Source organism: Triturus cristatus, chromosome 6, assembly GCF_964204655.1.
Source record: "Triturus cristatus chromosome 6, aTriCri1.1, whole genome shotgun sequence".
Lineage (NCBI taxonomy): Eukaryota > Metazoa > Chordata > Amphibia > Caudata > Salamandridae > Triturus > Triturus cristatus.
In genome coordinates this window covers 411,603,239-411,627,422 of record NC_140589.1, presented here as the reverse complement: position 1 = coordinate 411,627,422, position 24,184 = coordinate 411,603,239, and the positions used below count along the sequence as shown (strand labels likewise).

The 24,184-nt window shown below is 42.2% G+C and overlaps 1 protein-coding gene across 1 annotated transcript in view; it reads left to right on the top strand.

The window, feature by feature from the left end:
- CSMD1 (CUB and Sushi multiple domains 1) overlaps positions 1 to 24,184 on the top strand; it is a 2,626,220-nt gene that overhangs the window by 904,015 nt on the left and 1,698,021 nt on the right. Inside the window, exon 17 of the mRNA XM_085610820.1 lies at positions 4,356 to 4,512. Coding sequence (XP_085466946.1) covers positions 4,356 to 4,512 — 157 coding nt within the window. The remainder of the gene's footprint in view (positions 1 to 4,355; positions 4,513 to 24,184) is intronic.

Genomic DNA, 24,184 nt, shown 5'->3' with positions numbered 1-24,184 from the left:
TAGACATGCTTTCAGTGTTACTATGCAATACACGTTGTATAAGCCATTTGCACTAGGTATAACACAAAGTTTTATTAATGTGACTGTCAAGCATTCACCAGATATTTTAAATCAGTTTTAGTTGATCTATTCTGACATTTTCTACTATGCCAGGATTAAGGATGGTTTGTTAAAAAATTGTGTCTCGTCAGTTAATTAATGGCAGAGAGTTTGATGGATTTCACTGATATTTTTAGAAAATTGTTAAGGATGTTGATTTTCAATTCCAGTAAAACTATGTTGTGTTACTGATTTTTTGTCAGTTTGCAATACCAAAAAAAGGTTTCCTGGCACTTGTTTCTGCCTTTTTGAGTTTGACTTAAATGACTGATTGTGATGTGTAAGTATTGGAGAGAGAATTCCCCTACTGAGTAAATGCATAAGAAAAAGAGATTCCTCCTTGTTCGAACCAATATCTCCTCAGAGCTTTACTTTCCTGTTTCCTAGATCTCAAGATCTCGCTGTACTGCACAGTTGTAGAAATTCTGCGAAAGGGCTTGACTATTTTCTATGGTGTTTGTTACTTTTTTAACGGCTTTGCCAATCCATAGAATCATATCTTGTGTCGCCTGTTTCACATTTATTGTTATATTAGGTGAAGTCACTTTAGTAATTTTATTATTGATTTTATTCTATCGTAATTCTAGATAATACACATTTAGACACCATACACTGATTTACCTTATTTCCAAGTGGCTGCAACAGAACTGTTCGGTCAGATTTAAATGATGGTCTATTCATACTATTGGTCCCAAATCTAGAATTTTTTTAAAAAGCCTAAATTGTGGAAAAGTGATTTAAGCAGTGACTTCTGTTATTTGTAGGATAGGGTGTGTCCTAATACGACTGGCATAGATTTGGTTTTGCTTAAATCATTTAAATCAATGTGATGTTAAAATAGCTGAGAACTAGCAAATTTGCAGCTGTTTGTGGTAACGTAGCTTTGAGCTGGATAAACTGTTTAATGAATTTATTTGCTGCTTTTTGACAGGCGGTAAACGGAGTACAGGAAGCTGAGTTAGTTGGAGAAACAGGCAAATTTCTGGCCAATTGCCCTGTCACATTGGTAGGCCTAGTGTTATGCTCCTTAACGCAATTTCTTGTCTATAAATTATTACAACACCTCCCCTTTACCTTTCTGTTGTGTCAAGATGGTGTGTTTTAAATCCCTCAAGAATGGCAAGTGCTAGATCCGGTTTTGACAAGCCAGGTAGTCAAGACTATGTGGGAGTGGTCACAGTTTGCGGCTTACACCCACCAAGTCAGGCTGAACCCTTAAAAAGTCCTCCTAGTGAATTCGTATATGTCACTACCCTGCATTAGATATCTCAATCCTTTCCTAAAAAACAGCTAACCCTGCTAGAGTGAAAATAGCTTTTGGGACCTTTTCGCTTTACGGATATGTATAAACTTGCCTATGTCCAGTTTTTAAATATCATGCACATTGCCTTATAGGCACTAAAGCTTTCTTGGGGTGATTTATTAATATTTGAAGGGAAGGTTAGCCTGTCAGAAGAGGTTATTAATTTTTAAAATTACACTGAGAGGCTACAGTGGCTGGCCTGCAGTCATGTTTTTAACTGCCACTATAGTCACTGTCATTGGAGAGGGTAGCACAATGTGTGCTGTAGTCCACTGGTGACATTTCACTTACCGGCCCTTTCTTCAATCTGTACCATATAATAAGTCCTAGTAGGGAAGTTCAATAAGACACTTAGGGTAATGGCCAATTTTGACATATTTTGGGGGTCAGAGCATATGCACGCAGGCCAGGTTAGCAGAGTTCCAGTTCACAGTCATAAACCAGAAGCATCAGTCCAAAGAAATGTGATTGATCATGCAAACAAGGCATTTTCTACACATCTATTGATTCACCTCACCACTGGTTGTCAGCAGAGGAACAGCACATTTCACAACTGTCAGAGGCAAAATTGAGTCTCTTTTAGTCAACCTTTGGGTACTTTAGGTACTTGCATCACACAAGTGAGATCCTCTTATAAATACAGTGTGATGTAAGCATAAATGTAATAAGCAACTCACTGTTTTACTATGCCACTGTGCAAAAGGCAAAAACAACAATTGATAGACAGAATTTAGAAAAATGTCATACATTCACCCCAGTACAGAGATCTGGGCCTAAATCCATCGTTTTATTGCTCACCATGCCATTCCAGTTTGAACCCAGCCATATGCAAATCAGTCTTGACCCTGTGCCTCATGGGAACAGTCCAGCCCGAACTGCCAAGCCAGGTCCTCCCTGGACTGGAAACAAGCATCCTAGGACCGATTTAGGAGTTTCACCCCTCTTCAGCCAGGATAGCTTGATTCCAGTGGCATGGAGAGCACGGGGCTCACGTCTGAGCATACCCGTCCCACTCGGGGTGACAAATGCAAAAACAACAATTGATGGACAGAATGCAGAACATTGTCATACATTCACCCCAGTACAGAGATCTGGGCCTAAATCCATCGTTTTATTGCTCACCATGCCATTCCAGTTTGAACCCAGCCATATGCAAATCAGTCTTGACCCTGTGCCTCATGGGAACAGTCCAGCCCGAACTGCCAAGCCAGGTCCTCCCTGGACTGGAAACAAGCATCCTAGGACCGATTTCGGAGTTTCACCCCTCTTCAGCCAGGATAGCTTGATTCCAGTGGCATGGAGAGCACGGGACTCACGTCTGAGCATACCCGTCCCACTCGGGGTGACAAATGCAAAAACAACAATTGATGGACAGAATGCAGAACAATGTCATACATTCACCCCAGTACAGAGATCTGGGCCTAAATCCATTGTTTGTTTGCTCACTATGCCATTCCAGTTTGATCCCAGCCATATGCAAATCAGTCTTGACCCTGTGCCTCATGGGAACAGTCCAGCCCGAACTGCCAAGCCAGGTCCTCCCTGGACTGGAAACAAGCATCCTAGGACCGGTTTCGGGGTTTCACCCCTCTTCAGCCAGGATATCTTGATTCCAGTGGCATGGAGAGCACAGGACTCACGTCTGAGCATACCCGTCCCACTCGGGGTGATAAATGCAAAAACAACAATTGATGGACAGAATGCAGAAGGCAGCACACATTATTGACTTTAATCCCGGGCTTCCATACACAACTTAGTTTACAATGTACATTTGTGATGGCCAGAGTGTGCATTTGACCCACTTTGCCCATCCTAGTGGCCAATTACAATATCGTTAGGATGGGCTCCAGATGGGATGTGGCACTGTCGAATCCGATTCAGAACCTTTGTTTCCTACCAAATCGGTCACCTTTCCGGAAGATCGAGTATGATGCAAGGAAGCCGTCCGGGCTGTCTGAATCCGTTCCGAATGGGATTCTGGCAGCCCAAGTCATTTGGATCCGAATCGTACAGCCAAATGGAGACGGTTAATGAACGGGCGAGTACGATGACCGATTTGGTCAGCCATTCCGAATCAGTTTGACAGAGACGAAACAGCTTTCGGAATCGGTCTTTGGGGTTCCATTGCGGGCCCCCTTCACCAAGAGGAGACCGAATATGGACCGTGGGTTCACCCAAAGGACCCCTTTACCCAACCGTGCACAATGTTGCAGGCACAAAGTGGTGGCCGCCCCAGGGTGCAAGGTTTTTCCCAACCACCCCTTTTTTCAATGGGAGCCTGTGTTCTCATTCGGCACACAGGCTCCCATTGAAGTCAATGGGTATCTGACCGAACTGAGTCCATAAGCATCCAGACACATCGTTATCAGTCAGTAGGACACCCAGTATACGAATTGTTTGGAAAGCATTTCTAACTCGATTTGGTGGGAATGCTTTCCTAACGACATCATAATCGGCCACTTAGTGTTATATTTGTTCTGTCCGCTGACTTATGGCAACTGGTATTCTTATTTGAGATGTCAAGGTGGAGATGTGGGAAGACAAACAAGAAATTGGGGCTTGTGTATTCGAATCAAAATGGACACTGATATGGGAGCTCTCTGACAAGTAGCGCATATTGTGGAGTAGCTCAATGTCTGTTTTGCTGATGAAATGGTCATTATTAAACAATATCACTATTGGGCTTTAGACCCTATTCGATTCAATATCCAGCTCTTGTTGCAGAAAGTAGTTATTGTGTAAATCAGCAAATATATTGTTTTTATTGACCTCAAACACACTATGCATCTCTTTTGAGTTTGAATATCAAAGAATGTGTGATTCATCAGATAGTGTGATTTTCTATTCATTTTTACAAGATTCTGTTTAATGTATAAAACTAAACTCTCTTAAAACAGTTTGTGAATATAAATATTGTAAAAGTAGATTGCTCATATCATGTGTTTTTTGTAAGGTCTATGATGGAAAAGACGGCTTGTCACGCCTTCTGGGGGCTTTTAGCAAGAATGAAATGTTGGAGGTGATGCTGAATAGTACATCAAACCACTTGCGAATAGAATTTTACACCAATGGATCAGAGACAAATCAAGGATTTCACATAACATATACCAGTAAGTACTTCTATTCACAAAAACAATTGGTCCTTTCATTTGTGATGCTTAAAGTTATGAAACAGGTCGCTGGTTCATGCAAATCCATACACATCCGGGATGCGAAGATGGAATATATGTAAGAGGAAGAAATAAATGCACTACAACAATTTTTCATATTTTCTGAAAATCATTTTCAGCATGTCTCATTAGCACTCATGATATGGAAAGGTTATCCTATTCTCAGTGGCACTATCAGAGTTGTAGTACATGGATACAGTCTAGTAAGCTGTCAGATTGGCGCCAACCTTATGAAGAAGATGTATTGTAAAAATATACTCTTTTCTACCTCTCACAAGTCCCACTACTGATGACATATATGGAAATATGAGGGCCAGTCATAGACGCAGAGAAAGGGGAATGGGATAAGAGTAAAAACAGAAATACTTAATTCCACCACTTCTGCCTCATCACTGGCACATCGTTGGCTGACGAGGTCACCTGAACACACTACGTTCTACAAGACCAAGAGCTATCTTCAGTGTTCTCATACAGAAAACTAAACAGAGCTATGATTGTGAACAGATATGCTTGAACTATGTCTCAGTGTGACCATCTCCATATAGATAGATATGAAACTGTTAATGCATAAAAATTAAACATATGAATAATAAGAATCTCAGAAGTAACACATTTATTTATAGATCTCTCTTTGCTTATTATAATTAACTAAAGTGCCATCACTGCAAGCTCTCTTGTGGAGATGTATTATAATATGCTTGAATTGTGTAAGTTGGAAAGATACTGGTATGATTATTTTATTGCTCCTGAATGATATGTTCTTAATACCCTATTCACAAGATGTACATATATATCTTTAGGAAAAAGGCCTCTTGGAGCTTGTTGTGTTCCTGTGGCCACAAAGAAGGTCAGCCAACTGAACCTTGGGGTTCACTTCGTTGTCCTGTGTACTGGTGGAAGAGGTCTACCCCTTTAGGTCTCCTCACAGGTCTTTTCTTCCAAAGGTCCAGAAAATGTTCTGAAGCATTGCCTTGGGGTGCCACGCTTATACCTGGGAGCAGTTTGTTGGAAGAGGTGACTCCTGGGCACTCCCTAACAAATAGGGTAAAATTACCCAAGGGCAACCCTACCCAGTTTTTCAGTAGTTCCTGTTTGCTTTACTACAAACAGGCCCAGAATAACTAGCACCAGGGCATTTTTAAGATGGTGAAAGCCTTCAGCCACACTAAACTATATAATTATCATGGTGCCAAGGTTGCTCCCTTACAAGTGATATCTATCTATCTATCTATCTATCTATCTATCTATCTATCTATCTATCTATCTATCTATCTATCTATCTATCTATCTATCTATCTATCTATCTATCTATCTATCTATCTATCTATCTATCTATCTATCTATCTATCTATCTATCTATCTATCTATCTATCTATCTATCTATCTATCTATCTATCTATCTATCTATCCATCTATCTATGTTTTGCTAGTAACATGACACTTTTTGTTAAATCTTCATGAAACTTAAAAAAGTTATTCGACTTCAGCATGTTCCTTGAGCGTTTTGGATTGATTTGTTCCAAAATGAGTTTCCCCGTGCATTTTCCACAGTATATTTAAGAAGCAATGCAGGGAAAATTGCTGAACAGAATACCTCTAAACTTGGCAAACAGCTAGACCTATACTCAGAAAGTGTGCTTTTTGTGATCTGGTGTAGAACTGGTTAGTGTTTTATGAGAAATTAAACTACAAATATAGTGATATATGGATGGTACTGCAATTTAAAAATATAATACAGCATTCTGATTGGCCTAGAGCGCTTTTTTTTCTGTCGTATCTGTCCTGCGGGACCAAGCATTCTGAGTGTCTGCCTAAAAAACCCCACAGAGGTTGTGTCTGCCGTTACTGGACACAGGGACTCGGTCCCTGCCACCGCGAACTAAAAAAGAAAAAAAAAGTTACAAAATGCCAGGGTATTTGTACCCTGACACCCTTACCATTATGGAGGGGTCCTAGAGAGACGGAGGGACGGTCACAGAGCCAGAATTTTTTTTTTTTTTAATTATATTTGGCCTGCATTACTCCAGACGGAGGTACTTGCTCGGTTCCAGTGTAAGTGCTGCGGCAGCAAAAAAAAAAAAACAATGATCAGGCTCCTGTTGGTGCAAGACATGGAGAACCCACTCCCTCTAAACCCTCAATTCCTATTTCAGCCAACCTTTACCCTGTATGGAACCCAACACAGATAGCTGACCGCATGTGAGGAACAAACCACACACGAAAGAGCATACTCTTTCTAGACGGCCAAACATCCTTAAATAGCCAGACCCCCACTACGAATAGCCTTCGCAGACCTCTCATGGGAAAGTAATCACACATGGGTATGTGTTCGACCTGACAGCCTTGGGGTGGTCTAGTCCCCAACTTATTGCCTTCCTCCTCCACTTTATTTGACCTCATTTTTGCTGGGTTTATGATCCTGAGTACTTTACCACTGCTAACCAGTGCTGAAGTGCATGTACTCTTTCCCTAAATGATGGTAATGTTGGTTCATCCCCAATTGGCATAATCAATTTACTTATATGTCCCTAGTAAGGTGCACTACATGTTCCAGGGCCTGTGTTTAAATGCTACTAGTGGACCACAGCATATATTGTGCCACTCACTCAGGTAGCCCGCTAACCATGGCTTAGGGCCTGCCATTGCAGAGCCTGTGTGTGCAATTTACACTGCCATTTTGACCTGGCAAGATAAACGTCTTGCAAGGCCAAACCTTCCCTTCTTATAAATATAAGTCACCCCTAAGGAAGGCCCTGGATATTCCAGAGGGAAGGGTGCAATGTGTTTAAAAGGCAGGGCGCGTACTTTTTATATTTTACATGTCATGGTAGTGAAGAACCCTCAAATTCATTTTTCACTATTGCAAGGCCTATCTCTTTCTAATAGGATAACATTGGCATTACCTGATTCCATTGTCTAAGTGCAATTACCAATTGTCAAGAGATAGACTTTCCAAGTTTGGTGCCTCTTGCATCCTAATTTAAAATCTTAACTTATGCTGAAGTCAGATTTTTATTTACAATTTGGAAAATGCCCCTTTTAGAAAGTTTGTATTTAGCCATTTGGTACCAGCTGCCGGTCTTTGATCGCTTGTCTGGAGTGGGTGACAGCTGGGCTTTGTGTATTCCCCTAAGACAGCCACACTCAATGGGATCTTAGGTGTGAGTTGATGGGCCATCCTGGCAGGATGGGAGGGTGGTTCTGGACCCAGCATCACTTCTACCTCAATACGCTTTGTCCTGTCCCCCACACAAAGGGCTGCATACCCCCCATAGTGAGTCTGGAGCCAGACCAGGAAGGGAGGACCTCTGTGTACTTTAAAGGCTTGTCTTTGAAGTATCCCCCATTACAAAGACACACCAAATCTTCACCACTCTGCTGCTTTGTTGGACTCCTGCTTTCCTGTGCCTACCGGCTGGCCGGCTGCCCTACTACCTGGGTGGGAAGGACTGGACTTGCATCACGTGATCCCAGAGTGACTCCAGGGGCTAGCAGGGTGATCTCCTGATCTGAAGTCTCAGGGACATAAAAAGCTTCCAACCAACCTGCTTTTGCACCTAGACACTGACATCTGTAAGTCTTCCCTGCCAAGTGGTGCCACTCCAGTTTTGACCCCTTGTAAGTGGGCCTAAGTTGTATCTCCAGCAGAACCAATGCATTCTCTGCTGAGCGACGCATCCCCGAGGAAACAGATGCATCTCCTTGGCTGAGTGGCGCATCTTCAAGCAGAACCAATGCATCCCGCTGTTGCAAAAGACTCACATTTCCACAGCCTTCCACATCTGGGACCGATACATCACCTTTTGGAACCGCTTTACCCAGTGCAAGCTCCTTACATCCCTCGTCAACGACAGCCATGATTATGACGCCGGATCTCTGTATAGTAGCTTCACCTCTCACTGGAACTCACACATTACCCCTACTGTGCCTCACATACTCGACACTTGACTTCATATCATAACCCCTTCGACATGATCCTTGATGATCCATCAGGACTTCCCACCACAGCCTCGCCACACTTCAAAACCAACCCACTGCCTCGACTGTGAGACGCATATTCGTCATGGGTCCACACAAGTGCTCCACAACCAAGATTAAGGTGCTTTGGTTCTCCAGGCCTAACTGGGTCCCTGTAGCTGGCCCGCGCTCAATGGCAGCTGGCCTGAACCAGTATGGTGTGACCAGATATCCCAAATAGTGCTTTTTTGCTTATAGACACTGTTTTCACCCATAAACATGAAATTCAATATCTCAAGTTCTACTCATTTGCTTTTTGTCATTTGGTCTTGATTTATTTATTAAAGTAGGCTCTATGATTCTATCCTGTGTGGAATCTTTTTATGTAGTGTTTTCACAGATGTACTGTTTGAAGGCTTGCACAAATACTTTACACACTGCTTTTAAAGATAAGCCTGATAACTCTGTGCGCAACTACCAGAAGGTGAGCACAGATTAATCTAGGGTGTGCTTGAGCCTAAGTAAGATTGTGGTTACTTCTTGACCAGAGCTTACACCCCTTTCAACCAGGAGCCCAATTTCAGAAACATAAACAGATGTGACAAACAACTTACATTTTTCTATTTTGAATCCAATGAAAGGCATATTTAAAAAGAGACTTTTCAATTTTTTCGCAGCTTTATAATTTTTTGTGGGTATTGTTCAATTTTAGGGGGGGTTAGCTTCTAATATAGAAGGCACATGAACGTGGAGTTCTAAGATAATACAATTATTTACTCTGCTGGCATCAATTCTCAGACACCACTTTGTCTCTAATTGAAGCTCTTTGCTCCGCTACGATGACCACCTTGGAACACTTGATGGCCATGTTTCAATAAGCATGCTTGATATCAATTTGCCTCTGTAGCACTCCAAATGGTACAGTGTCTACAGGTGCAAGAAAGGGTCCAACAGATGATGTTAATGCTGTGTCTTTATTGTGCCTTGCTTTGGCAAAAACAAGGTATCTCGAATGAAATGCTTTCATGTGAATTTTTGTGTGCCAAATGTGACATAGGAGTAGTTCTTGGAAGTACTCCTACTTAAATCCTTCTGGCAGAGATTGCATGTTGGAATCATAGCTGACACTTTTTTCTCTCCTCTAGAGATGGTGACGGACTGCAACACAACAGGCTCTCTAGTGTTACCAGTTGTCTCCTCTGGCTCCTCTTTCATCTTGTTAGGTGTCCCCTAACCTGAGGCCATTTTTTGTCAACACACAACATTTGGAAGTCAGTTAAAACAGCAGGACACAGCACAAGATGTAGACACACCAAAATGCTAGTCCCAAAAGATTTTGAATGGGTTGACACTTCCTGTAAGTGGATCAAGACAATAATTTCAACCAATCAGGTTTTTTTGTGTGCAATATTCAGGTAATTTGACACCCAAAAGCAAGGAAACATCCACCCAAAAATACTCAAGGCATCCTCACTTATGGTGCCTCTTCAAGATGTTCTATGCTCAAAGTTTAATAAAAATCACTCTTATGTACCAAACAAGTTTTTATTTTATTTTTTATTTTTCATGGGTTCTGTGATACTCCTGGGAGACTGGCCCACAATGTGCAGAGAACAAGGGAAAGCAGCACACTTAGAATGAGAAGAGCAAAAAGTGTCCCTAGGAAGTTAGAGGAAAGGTAAGCTATGAAATACAAGGTTATTAGGGCTAGACATCTCCCAGGTCCCCACAGCACTATGAGAAGAAAAGTAATAAAAAACAAAGGTAGTTCTGGTGGAAACTCAACCCACACAGGGACACTCTCCTGTGCAGTAACCCATAACAAGGCTCTCTTAGACACTTAATGGCTCCAAAATGAAGTGTAAATGGTGACTGTCCATCTATGGAAAATCCTGGTAACATCATAAAACAATGAGAAAACTGATGAGTTGCTGTTGAACACGGGCCTGGCAAACTATCCTGTGATCAGAGTGTATATTCAAAGAGGTGGATCATTTAATTTGCAGTCATGATTTATTTGATAACTATTCTAAATTTGTCTGTTGATCTTCATGGATCAGATAGCTAAAGGTTGTACTCTTTTGTTGTATTAATGTGAAAGGCATGTAATGGTAGTGTGTATTTGCTTGATTGCATCTCTCTAACAAGTGATGAATAAAAAATGAGTAACTTGCAACCATTGTGCTTTACATAGGTGCTACACTAGAGGAATCAATACACTATATGGATACCAATACAATGCTACTTGATATGTCCTAAAGATTCCTCTTATCAGGGAGAGTCCATGATGGACAGTTTGTTGGGGTCTAAAGGACTGATAGGGATTGTGAGAAATTGGGTTGTAGGTTGAAGGGGTAAAAAACCCTACTCAAGCAGCAGCCACAAATCTTGTCAGGGTGAAGTCACAAGCAAACACAAATTAACCTGTGCTTAACCCTCAGGTAGCTTTGCACAAAGGTAGTCAGGCTTAACTTAGAGGTAATGTGTAAAATATTAATGCAGCACTTAAAACATCAATAAAGTAAAAGACAATACCATAATAAAAAGAAAATAGAGTAAAAATTAATGAGCAATTTGACAACAAAGTGACACAAATCCAGTCAGTAGGACCAGAGATATACAATATTAAAGAGTTAAGTAATGTTGCACCAAAAAGCACAAAAGAGTAACTTGCAGCTATCTGGTCGCGCGAGAATAGGAAAAAGTCACAAGTTCAGGCTGACCGCAAAGGCACACAGGACAGATACAGTCATGCATCGCAGATGGTCACTGCTGTAGCACGAAGATCATGAAGGCGTCACGAACAGTCGTGGGTGGAGCTTCATGTTAGCAGTCACTGTGAGCTATCAGTACTGTAGAATGCAGTGCCACTCTTGCACTGCCGGGCATAATTGATAGTCACTGCAGCTCAAACAGCGAGAACTTCAACTTGACGGGGCATGGGCGGCAAGATCTTGGGGCGAACAGGCACGTTCATGTGGAGCCCAAGCACTTCAGGAGAACTAAACTGAGGCAACTCCAAGGGTCTGGGAACTGAGGGGCACCACTTGGGAGTGAGGAACTCACTCCAAAACAGGCCAGCAGGGCTCAGGTAGGTTCAGTTGCAGGTCCAACCAAGAAGGCCTTGCAGTAGTGAAAAACGAATTTGAGTTTATCACTACTAGGACATGTAAGGCTTAAAAGTACATGTCCAACTTTTCAATTATACTATATACTGCCCTATGTGCTGTTCATGGCTTTCCCTAGAGGTGACTTAAATGTATAAAAAAATGAAGGTTTCGGCCTGACAAAAGGTTTATTTTGCCAGTTTGAAATGGTAGTTTAAAGCTGCACACACAGGCTGCAGTGGCAGGTATGAGGAATGTTTTAAAGGGCTACTTTAAGTGGGTGGCACAAAAAGTGCTGCAGGACCCCTAGTAGCATTCAACTTACAGGCCCAGAGTACCTGCAGTACTGCTCTTCTGGGGACTTAGAAGTAAATTAAATGTGCCAAATGGGTATAAGCCAATTCTGCTATGTATAGAGGAGAGAGCACAAACACCAGTGTTAAAGTTCAAATAGTCCAATGGCTAACATAAACAAATTCAGCAAATAAATAGAAGGCATGAAGGCAAAACATTTCTGAGAAGACCATCCAAGGGCTGGCAGACATGGCTGTGAAAGAAACCTGAGGGTCAATGGGACCCATTGAGCCAAGGAAGCTGTGGGTCAAAGAAAGCAAAAACGAGGAGTTAGAATGACTTCCTGAGACACAATGAAGGAGGAAAACATGACCTAGGACTAAGCTTAGCATTAGATACTTGTTTTGTGTAATTTCATGAAATAGTGTTGCAAACATACCTGGTGTGTGCCATGTGTTGCTGTGGGTGGTAATGGAGGTGTAATAGCTGGCACAAAGATGGAGAAAAGCCATGTGCATAGTAAATAGTAGTTTGGGGTAGACAAACTGGGCTGGTTCCCAAATATGAGCTCAGCTGGGCATTTAGATATGCGGGAACCATCTCAGAATGCACTGTATGCTTATTTGTCCTGCTTGTTAATAGGACCGGCAAAAGTGGAGATGACTAAGAATCATTCAGAGCCCACCTTCATGCAACATGTGAGCAGATGTCATCAAAGAGCTTTTGTACATTTGCATCTCCAAGTTGCCCCATGTTAGACCTGGCTTTTCCAGCAGGTTGATTCCCAGACCTTTTGCTTTTTGGCCATCTGTTTCTGACCTGTTTTTGTTGTTTTTTGTATGACTTTGGGCACTTTACCACTGCTGATCAGTGCTAAAGTGCATATGCTCTCCCTGTAAATTGTTATGGTGGATTGGTGTTTCCATGATTGCTTATTTGATTTACTACTAAGTCCCTAGTACAGTGCACAGTGTGTGCCCAGGGTCTGTAAACCAAATGCTGATAGTGGGATTGCAGCACTGATTGTGTCACCCACACAAGCAGCCTTGCAAAAGGGTCTTTGGCCTGCCATTGCAGTGCCTGTGTAGGTATATATATATATATATACGGGGTATACCCAAATTACCCTCCTCTTACCTGGCTATGTGACCATATCTATATAAACAGAGATTGGTATGGAGGAATTAATATAAAGTTTTTTATTTCTGAGTAGAGCACATTCAATTGCCCTCTCACAGTTTTGTATCCTTCAAACACATGTAATTTCATTAATAGAGACACACATATGCAATGGCACCTAGTCAATCAACAATATATGATTACAAACATAATAACATGTGAACAAGATAAATAAAAAAAATATACAAACAACTAAAGTTGCCAATACCCATAACAATTAATACTTGTGTCCACCCTTTGGTTTGGGTGATACACTAAGAGGTAGTCTAGGTTAACACATAAGGGAAAAGACTTTATTTTCTATCGCTCTTATGTAAAAAAAAAAATATATCAAACCACTCTTTATGAATATACAACAGACTCCTCCTTAATAGATGTTTTTCACTATGAAAAGGCTATCTGTCCCATAGGATAGAATGGGGAGTTTAATTTTAACATCTTATAAGTATAACTGCCCATGGGAACAAAATAGGAAACTGGAGTTTAGTATGCCTGAACTCATAATCTAAAGCTGCGCCTTTTAGTAAGAATGATTTTTACATTCTGGGTTTGAAAACACAATTTTTAGAAAGTAGGTATTTTCTTGCTTAGCCATCCAGTGTGCCACTGCTAGGCTTGTGTATTGACTGTCTGGCTTAGAGTGACAGGGGCTGGGGATGTACATTCTGTTCAGCTAGCCACTTGGGAGGGTGAGGAGTGTCGTTCCTTTCCAGGGTGAGTCAGAGCTGCTGTGAATTGACCTGGGCTGCATTCAGAGCAGTGGGAGGGGATTTCTCTCACACCTGAATGGGCCTGATCTGCCTTGGACAATGCTGTCTCCACCTCCTACCAGGAAGCTGGTCCAAAGACTAAAGAACTGGTTCTGCTGAGCACAGAGACTCTCTGCCTCTAAAGAACATAGGATTTTGTACTATAAAAAGTGGGTCCCAGACCCCTGAACTTTAGATCACTTTTGGAATTCAAGAGGAACCACTGGCAAAGAGAAGAGCTGGGAGAGGTTGGAGCAGAGGTACTGCTCATTTGCTGTGTGCTGTCTGAGTTAGCCTGAAGTAGCTGTTTCTGCCAAGGAGTGGGACTGTGTGTGTATCCTGCTTGACAAAGTATCTCCAAGAGCTTGAGGTAGAGCTTCTCCCATGTTCAAGAAGTCTCAGGAACAGCAAAGACTTCCCCATCGTTCTGGACACCATCTTTGGAACCACTGGTTTCAGTCGCCGCAGAAGAAAAGAGCAAACAACTCTCTCACTGAGTCCGTCGCTGGTTCCCTGTCTTGAAGGCACTGCAGAAGGCACAGCCGCACTTCACACCACACCCTCGGTCTTACCGGTACTGCTGGGTGACTGTCATCCTGCCATTGCTTGCAGTGCATCCTGTGGGCACCGCAATCCCCACCGCCTTGCTTCACTCTGCCCGGACATCACTGACACCGTTGCTGCCTGACCGAACATCGATCAGCTCTGACTGCCTGCATGTGACCTGCCAGCCCCGCATCAAGCACTGCCTCACTCTGCATCATAAGCCATGGCCTGAACGACCCCGTTGGATGACTGTCACCGAGCCACTGCTTGCACCACACCGTGGGGGCACCGCATGCTGCACTGCTTCCACTTCCCATCACAACCATGACGGTTGCCCTGCCCAACTAGTACCAAAAGGATCGGCCACAAGGAGAGAGATATTGTCTAGGAGTCTGTCGATTCTCTATCAGGTCCGTACAAATAAGGTTGGTTGGAACTGTTAGATTCTGTTGTTTTTTGCATCGCAGTTGCCCCGGACGGAGCTACCAACTCAGAAGAACTGTGTTTTTCAGCTATTCTTGCAAATTGAATGTTATCAGGCAAAGTAACTATTTTTACAGTATTGTATGTTGGATTTTTGTCGTATTTGGTCTTGTTGGTTTAGATAAAGTTTTGCTTATTTTTCTAAACTGGTGTGGTGTACATTTGAAGTGCTTTCACTGTGTTACTGTATGCATGTACAAATGCTTTACAAACTGCCTCTGAAATAAGCTTGTCTACTCATGCCAAGCTACCAAGGGGGTGAGCAGGGGTTGTTTTAGAAGTGTATCCCCCTTACCCTGAGTAGGAAGAAGGGTTCCTACTTGGACAAAGGTGCAAACCATTGCCAACTAGAGACCCCCATTTCTAACACCCCAAAATCTCCAAAGTCAGTAAAGTAGCTTGTGGTCTGAATTTGAGTAAATATTAGCAAATAATGTAGGCATGCTCTGGTGTAGTTCTGTGCTACAGAGGCCATGTCCTAATTGGCTCTTGAGTGCCTTCTAGTAAACATGGCCAACGTGAACTTTGATTGTTACTATAGTTTGCAGAAGGCAATTTACCACTTTGTTATCTAAGAAAGAAAAGGGTTGGAACATTAAGGGCCTGATTATGAGTGTGGTGGTCCACAGGATCGCCATACCCATGGTGGCGGTCTGACCACCGCCACACTGCGGGCCCACCCGTAGTATTAGGAGTGTGGTGGTCAGACTGCCATGAGACCGCCTCCTCTGCTGGGATCAATAATCCTGCTTTGCGGGCAGTTTAGAAATGACAACAATATGCTGGCAGGGCCGGAGCGGAACCACAGAGCATGATATAAGCTGCCTGTCCCCTGCCCATTTCATGGTGGTGAGCATGCCATGAAAAAGGTGGTGGAGAGGCAACTAAGGGGGCCCTATTGGGGCCCTCTGCAGCTCCGGGGCCTGCAGGAGCATGCAGGGGGGCACATTGCACCCCTGTTCCTGCACGTTGTGGCATGCAAGACATGGTGCATGCCACATTGTGCATGATTGTGCAGTCGGTGCTCTCTAGGCAGTGGTCTGCATGTTAGGTTCTCATATGAACCTAATATACTACTGCCATGAGGCTACCTCCTGCAGCGCCCGCCAGACATGGATTCAACTCTGCACCTGGCAGGCAGGCACAACATGGCGTTGGTAGTCCTCCAGTGCACAGGAGGGCTACCAAAGTCATAATAAGGCCTCAAGTGACTTTCCATCTTTTTTTCATTTCTTGCATAGTTTGCTCTTCTGAAAAATATTTTGTAGGACTTGTAAATGCCCTGTGATTCCTATACAGCAGGCTTAAAACTCTACAGACCTCCTGTCCATGCACTTCCAGTTTGTAATGCTGTGATAAGAGATTGAAAGAACACAAACATTGATCTGTTGATTTTGCTAGCTTACTTGTTCATTAAAGATGATAATGTGTTTGAGTGGATAGGCATGAGCTTTTAGTAGTATTGTTGTAATTTTCATGTATAGAGCATCAAGGAAACTTTCCTTTATATTTGACAATATTTTTACTAGGAAAATATTGTTAAACATACTAAATAGATCTATTCAAAGAACACGTTTCACTTTTTTAACAAGTATTGCATAAAAATTAATTGTAGCCAAAGAGTAAGGTGTGTTTAATGAATTAATTGATGAGCATTGGATGTATGGAACACAATTTACATCACAACAAATGTCTATGTTACAAAATGTAGGACAGTAAGTAAAAGATTAGTGCTAAACAATTGTTATAGTACACAAATCGAATTCTTGATTGCCTAGCATATTTAATCGATTACATCATCACCTTTGAATTTTAGTTAATGTAGAACTCTGTTGTACTGATAAACTAATTACTTCATAACAAAACATTTCACCAGAAATGTTTAACTATGAGAGTACCACCTGCATCTTCAAGAACATCACAATGGTATTTATTTGAGCCTTAAGTCACATAATAAAAAATGCAATTATATTTATTTCACTTTCATTCTTTATATACATTGAATATATTGAAATACCAATACAATGTACATTTCCTTCACTCAGACGCCTTCAGCGGCACAAGCAGTGTTACTATCTATTATGACTTTATTCAATTTTAAGAATTCTAATTGAGGGCATGCAAGGTTAGTCAATTTTACATTCAACTATTTACAGAATTAGTTTACAACATCATTCAATTTATTTTTTTAGCAATAATTTAGAGTGGAGCAGATTGAAGGTGTCAGAGCACTGTCAAGTTGGCAATACAGAATGCTTCTAAAATTGTGGAAAGCCATATAGTGCAGTGCAATAATGACAACAAAAATTGCTGACAAATCAAAGATTGTCAACAGAAAGTTAGGGCTTTGTATTTGGTTAGAATTTCTGAAGGGTTGAAAGTGAATATATATGGGTCTAAAGTTGTAGTGATATATGAAAATTGAGGAGACTATTAAGAGAAAATTCATATTTGGGTACACACAGCAACTTTGCAGAGTGTCATGGGGAACAGGAACAGAAAAGTTACTTTAAATTGCAAAATATAGGTTGAATATGTAAAACATTTGTTTTATTCTTGAAGAGGCATTGATAGGGTCCATAAGGGAGCATACTGGTGTAGTAGATACTTAGAAGCTGATTATGATGGCATTGGCTGGATCTGTTGCTGTTGGACCATACACCGCCATGTACTCCAGAATCATAGATCCTGACAGTGTGGCGGTCGGGAGGAGCGTCTCGAAATGGCAGCGGTGTCGAGGCAGGCACCGCCATTGGGATTAGGATATCCCTTTCTGACAGCCTTTCCAGGGTGGAAACCCCACCATGAAAAGGTTGTCGAAAAGGGATTGGGGGGCCCCAAAGAGGGCCCCTTAAAAAGTGTCCCATTAGGTACACTTACATCTGTGCACTGTGTGCCATGCACAACGTAGTGCATGGCACATGGTGCATAAAGATGCAGGAGGTGCTGCATGGCGTCAGCATGGCATATGGCCCTTTTCCAGGGCCCCAGCATGACCCCATCGAAATCCCAACCACCAGCCTGATGGTCGTATCGTGATATGGTTGTTTTGACGGCCCCCCATGCTTTTCAGCGGTCTCCTTACTGCCGCAAAATCGGCCGGTGGTCCGACTGAATGGAATCGTAATGATGCCCTTAGTACATGATTTTAAGTTGGCAAAGACGAAAAACACCAAGAGTTTAATGATAAGAGCAGTGATATGGAGAACATGGTATCTTAGGCAGTGGACATAAACATCATTGTATTATGGCTTTCTTCAAATAAATAGATGATGGTTATGGCCTATGATTTCATTACCCATAAACAAAAAGTCATTGTTGTGACTGAAGTGAGGGGAAAAAATATAAATAAAGGGGGTGAAAAGGGGGGAAGTAAGCAGGATGTCAGAGGAGAAGGAATGGAAAGTTATTTTGGATCTCCATTTGTAGTGTGTTGTAATCACAAATGGCAATTTGTTCAACCATCTGCAATCAGTAGAAAACTAAGTGCAATCAGGATGAGCGTGATGTGGTCACAAATCCAGGAACTGTAGACTAGCTAGGTTTATGCATGACAAAAGTACTTTTGAAGAGACTAGTTTACCCTTTCAAAGTCAAATAGGGAGGATGGCAGGGGCAACAGCTTTTAAAGTGGAAAAGATATGTTATTTGATATTCATGTGTACATATAATTGCTGGTTTCTGGTTTGTGAGTGATGAGAATGTGTAGTATTTTGTTCTTAAGAATACAGAAGGAAGCAGGTTGTATCTGGATGTAGGCTTCTGAATGACTTTTTTGTGAATTCTGTATGATGTGGGATTGAGACAAGTTATATCTCAGTCATAGTAAAATCAGATTTGTAAAGGGCAGATTCAATGTAGACTTTCAAAGATAAAGCCTTGGTGTCATTGCAATATTGATAGAGCATGATGCCAGTGTTCCGTACAAGTTCACCTTGTGATGCTGTAAAGTTGTTAACAAGGCACAGCTGGACCCTAGGGAAGCAATGTTTGGAAGAGGGAATCGATCTGAAAGGATCACCGTTATGTGTTTCTACTTGGACTGCTTTGCTAGGTATCAGAACCACATGAGTATAAGCTCATTTGTTATGTTATGTTATGTTATGTTAAGGTATGTTATGTTATGTTACTGCGACTTATAGAGCGCTACAGTTGCCCCAGCAAAGGGGCGTCCCGGCGCTAATAACAAGAAAGACTGACATAAGCAGATGGAAAAGACATGGATGATGGTGCAGGGAAGAGTGGGTCTTGATGGCCTTCCTGAATTCTAGATAGTCGCTAAGGCCACGAATATGCCCAGGAAGTGCGTTCAAGAGGATGGCTGCTCTACTATGAAAAGAGCAGCCACCAGCATGAACCCTTCGTGTCTGGGGAACCACCACCAAGAGCTGATCCTGTGAGCGGAGATGTCATGAGGGTACATATGGCAAAAGGAGGTTGGCCAAAATAGAGGGAGTGGTCAGTTTCAAAGCTTTGAAGGAGATACATAAGGCTTTGAATTCAATATGGCTGGCCACAGGTAACCAATGAAGACAGTGAATGGCCTTGGACACAGAACAAGGCCTGCGCAGACGTAAAAGGGATCTTGCTGACGCGTTCTGTGCCCTTTGAAGCCTCAGAACCACCGCCTTGTTGGCCCCCAAATAAAGAGAACGGGCATGATCAAGTCTGGACAATACGGAAGCCTGAATGATAACCTGACGCGTAGGTGCATCAATGAAGCCCAGCAGGGGTCTAAGCCCCCGTAGGAGTCCAAAACAGGTCCCTGCCGACTTTTTGGTTTGGACTCGATAGTTAAGAGATGAGTCCAGCCATACCCCTAGATTTGTCGCTGCCTGCTTGGGGGAGGGGGGCCTGCCCAGGCTAGCTGGCCACAAGAGTTCACTCCACTGCCCATGGTCCTTTCCCACTAACAATACCTCTGACTTGTTAAAGTTCAGCTGAAGACAGCTGGTGGTCATCCACACGGCCACTGCCGCAAGGTCGCCCTGAAACTTAAGAGCGTCCCGCTCGGTGTTATTTGAGAGTGCCACCACCAACTGTGTATCGTCAGCGTAGGAGACCATGGTCAGACCCCTGCTATTGGCTACTGCAGCCAACGGTTGGATATAGATATTAAAGAGCAGAGGACTAAGGGAAGAACCATGTGGCACCCCTTATTTACCAAGGTGTTCGCCAGAGGCAAAGGGGGGAGCTGTTAACGAGAATGAAATCTCATGGAGGAATGAGGCAAGCCACTCCATGGCCGAACCAGTAATTCCCACTTCCCCCAGATGTCTCAGCAGTCTGTCATGAGACACTGTGTCAAACGCGGCGCTCAGATCCAGCAGGATCAGCGCCGATGTTTGCCCCGTGTCCAATGCTAACCATAGATGTTCTGTCACGGCCAGGAGGGCAGACTCCGTACTGTGACCAGGTCGAAAGCTGTTCTGGGAGGGGTCCAGTATATTACTCAAGGTCAGGAAGTCCGATAGGGGAGAGTTCACATATGCCTCTGTTATTTTTGCCACCCAAGGGAGCAGAGAAATAGGGCGGTAGTTTTCTAATGTAGCCGGATCGAGCGCTGGTTTTTTATGCAGGGGAATTATCTTGGCCTGCTTCCATGCCCTGGGCACAGTGGCCATGGCAAGGGACCCGTTTATCACCTGGTTCAGGAAGGGTAAGATAGTAGGGAGTACTTTCCTGAATTGGTCTGGTTTAGGCGGGTCGGCAGGAGATCCTGACTTGATCCTACTGCAAAGTGCTAACAGCTGATCGTCTGGGAGAGGCAGAAACGTATCTAGGGTGTTAACCTTTTGACAGCACCATGCCACCGGCACGTTACTGTGTGCAGCCGGAAAGGATCTGTAGATGTCATCTACCTTTTTAACAAAAAAGGTGGCAAGGTCCTCACACTGCTCATTAGATTTAATAGTCGACCCAGCGATGGTCTGCCGGGATTGCAGGCTGGCTAGTATTGAGAAGATGCTCTTAGAAAGATTATCACTCTCGCGGATTTGATTGGCATAAAAGGCTGCTCGTGCCAAATTTTGGCTAGTCATTGCTTCATTGTACTGAGTAATAGGATGTGATAAAAATTGCAAGGGATGGGTATAGGACAATAAAAAGACATGGAGCTTGGAACACACCAATAATGCAATAAAATTCACAACATACTTATTGATACACAACTCTACTTAGAATGTATTCTGCTCCAGACAACAAGTGCCACAAACACTGACTGCTTCTCATTCAGGTCGGATGTCTAGAACATACCAGAATCTCAACCCCACCAATACTATCTTATATTTCAAGGAATATAAATGGAAACGCATGATAGGCACAGCTATCCCTGCTAGTTCTAGTCAGAATGTGTGAAATCCCAAAAGTAGTAAAACTACACTTAGAAACAGAGTGTAGATTTACAATTTTTTTGTTTATAAATCAACAGCCATGTTTTCCTTCTCAGCCTAGGCAATGGCTCAATAAATGCTACAGGACACAGGTGACATTTAACTTTATATGCCATTGATGTATTTTCCTATACTATATTTTATGGCCTTGCTGGAAAAGTTAGATGCACAAACTTGAGGTTAGCCAATGCATTGCGTTTTAGGGTTCAAAGCACATAAACTGTGGATAATGTCACAGTGCTTTAAACCCAGCAACATCAGTTCACAAAAACTGGGGATGGCCACACAAAAAGAGGAACTTTCTCACAGTGTAGTTTCCACTGACACACTGAAAGAGTAACATTTATCCACAAGCATTCAATTAATGCAAAAGTCTTGTCAATTGCAAACAGCCCTTTGCCTAAATATGTCTCTTTGCAAAAGAATGCAGTAGCATATGTTTTCTTTTGTTGATAATTACATGGAGCGGAGCCCTTCTTCATCATGCACTGACATTATTGATAATACCTTTGAACTCATGAACATGATCTATTGTGTGAAATATGCTCCTAGTGCCATTGCTTAAAGCATTACTACACCAGCTTAGCTTCATGAAAATATCTATTTTTGTATACACCATGTACATGCAAGTGACATATAAATCACAAATATTGTACACTCAGGCACATTTCTTTTGATACATGGGGCAATAAATGGTTTCAATCAAAATAGAAGCGATTATAGTGACTATAAGTGGTGTTGGATAAGTCGTTGCATGAACAGCCCTCTGAAGACAGAACACATACAAAAGGCTAGTATTATATGCAAATGGATCCTAGAATGTGGCTAGACTTAACTTCCATTGCTTACAAATGTTTGTTTTTTAGTGTTGTTTTAAATTCTTTTAGGCTTAGAAGGTGAAAAGACCAGAACCTGAACAGTGTGCAGGGAAGTTTCAATGTAATCTGGAAGTGCTGATTTTTGTTTGTATAAAATAATTTATCCGGTAAAGAAAAGGACATGTATCCTGGGGATGTTACCCAAAGGTATATGAAGACTGATATTAGCAGTTTCTAAAGGGTAGTATCCCTAGGAGAAAGTAAGATAGAGTGAAGTAAGGTTATTTGTTTGAATTTATATAGTACTCTAGTGGAAAAATGTAAGGTTTTCTGAAGCGGAGCGAATGTGTGAAGACGGAGGCCTACTAAATAGTGAATGTCAGTAAATTAGTTAGATATGCATAAATAAAGGCTAGGAAAGCAGAGAAAGAAGAGGATAGTTGGTTGCCATCTGCATTTCAAGTGTCAGAGAGCCTAAAGCAGGAGATGATGTCACAAAGGAATGTAGAATAAAGTGAGTAGAGGGACTATGTCAGAGACTTTGTGGACACCACCTGGTAGTGGAGTGAGCTGTGATCTGTCAGATTGCCAGCCAACAGTCAGTTTGGTAAGAGAGTTAAGAGGGAAACTAGATATGAGAAGAACCTACATGAGTCTATAGTCAAGGTATGCATATTCTCTTTTGTTGCTGATTTTGGAGTTAGGATAGTAAATCTGATGCCCCTGCAATATATGCGGTTTCCCCAATATCGTTTAGGTCATGAATCCATATTTATTGACTTGCAGACTTTGGAGATCAAGTTCACACATGATGGTAAAAGTTAATAGTGTGTTGCAGGCTGAGCTTAGATTTTGTGAATGATATGTTTTATTGCAAGGAATGGAAGCCTTTGTGGAATTCCTCCAAAAATTCAAGGAGTTTTAGTACAGGATTATCTTTTATGCAAGGATGCAATAGAAATGGAGGTTCAAAAAAGAAATGGCAGATAATATATTGAAGGCATGGTTGAATGAAAAGGGGCGAATGGTGGGAAGAAATTGTGGCAGTCTTTTAGAAATTAACATTGCTTCTAATGTTTTGCTATTTTTATGTGTTGTGTGTACACAAAGTAATGCCTGGGCAGAGATGCCAAGATTACAAAAAAGAAACTGATGCAAAGACTCTGATGCCAACTTTAAACTTCCCCTTATAAACTCTCACCGGATTATGAGACTGCTCAAGTAGTGTCACCAGGGGAGTGAAGCAAAAAAACGAGAAGAGGCAGGACATTAGGAAGGATCATCTTGAATACGTATGCTAACTATGCTAAATAATAAGGGTTACTTTCAGTAGTCAAGGAAAAGGAAGTTAATTCTTGCAGTGAAATAAAATGGTGTTAGCTAAGACTTTGTGAGCACAGTAATCTCATGTTTTAGGCTCAGGAACAATATTACTACTGTGCCCCCAGGGAAGAATCTTTGATAAACCAGCCAGCCACAAAGAAGTAGCCAGTTGTCCAGAGAGGGCTACAGTAACTGCAGGAAAATATCACAGTCAGTAAATCAGGAGCAAGGAAATATCACCAACAAATCACAGGCTAAATGTTGCAATCCCAAAACTCCTATAGGGCATGATGGCAAAAAAGAAAAAAAAGTGCAGACCATAGGACAAGTTAAGTGCAATCTGTTATGACATCCAGGCCCACAACAACTAATATTGTTAGGCATTTTGTGCCAGTATACAATACACTTATTATGCCCTGAAGTTCATACTTTGTGCTGTTGCTCCCTGATGCTTCCTAACAAATATGTGCACCTCAGCTGCCAGGAAACTGGCGGTCCACTAGTACCAGCACAAGGCTCATATATTGTCCTGCTGCCTCCCTAACAATGAACAAAACCTCATAAGAGAGGTGGTGTGAGCAAAGGGAGTTGTTGATTGCTAAGAACCTGTTTGAAGTCATCTACGTTGATGGGGGTGTTGAAAATGATTGTTTCAAGACATTGTCAGGCTCTTCACAGAAGCAATCAAAAGTGCCTGGAGAAGAGTAGAGGGCCAGGGCATTGTTCTTGGAGGGGTGGATATTTTAGATAAATGTTATTCCTTA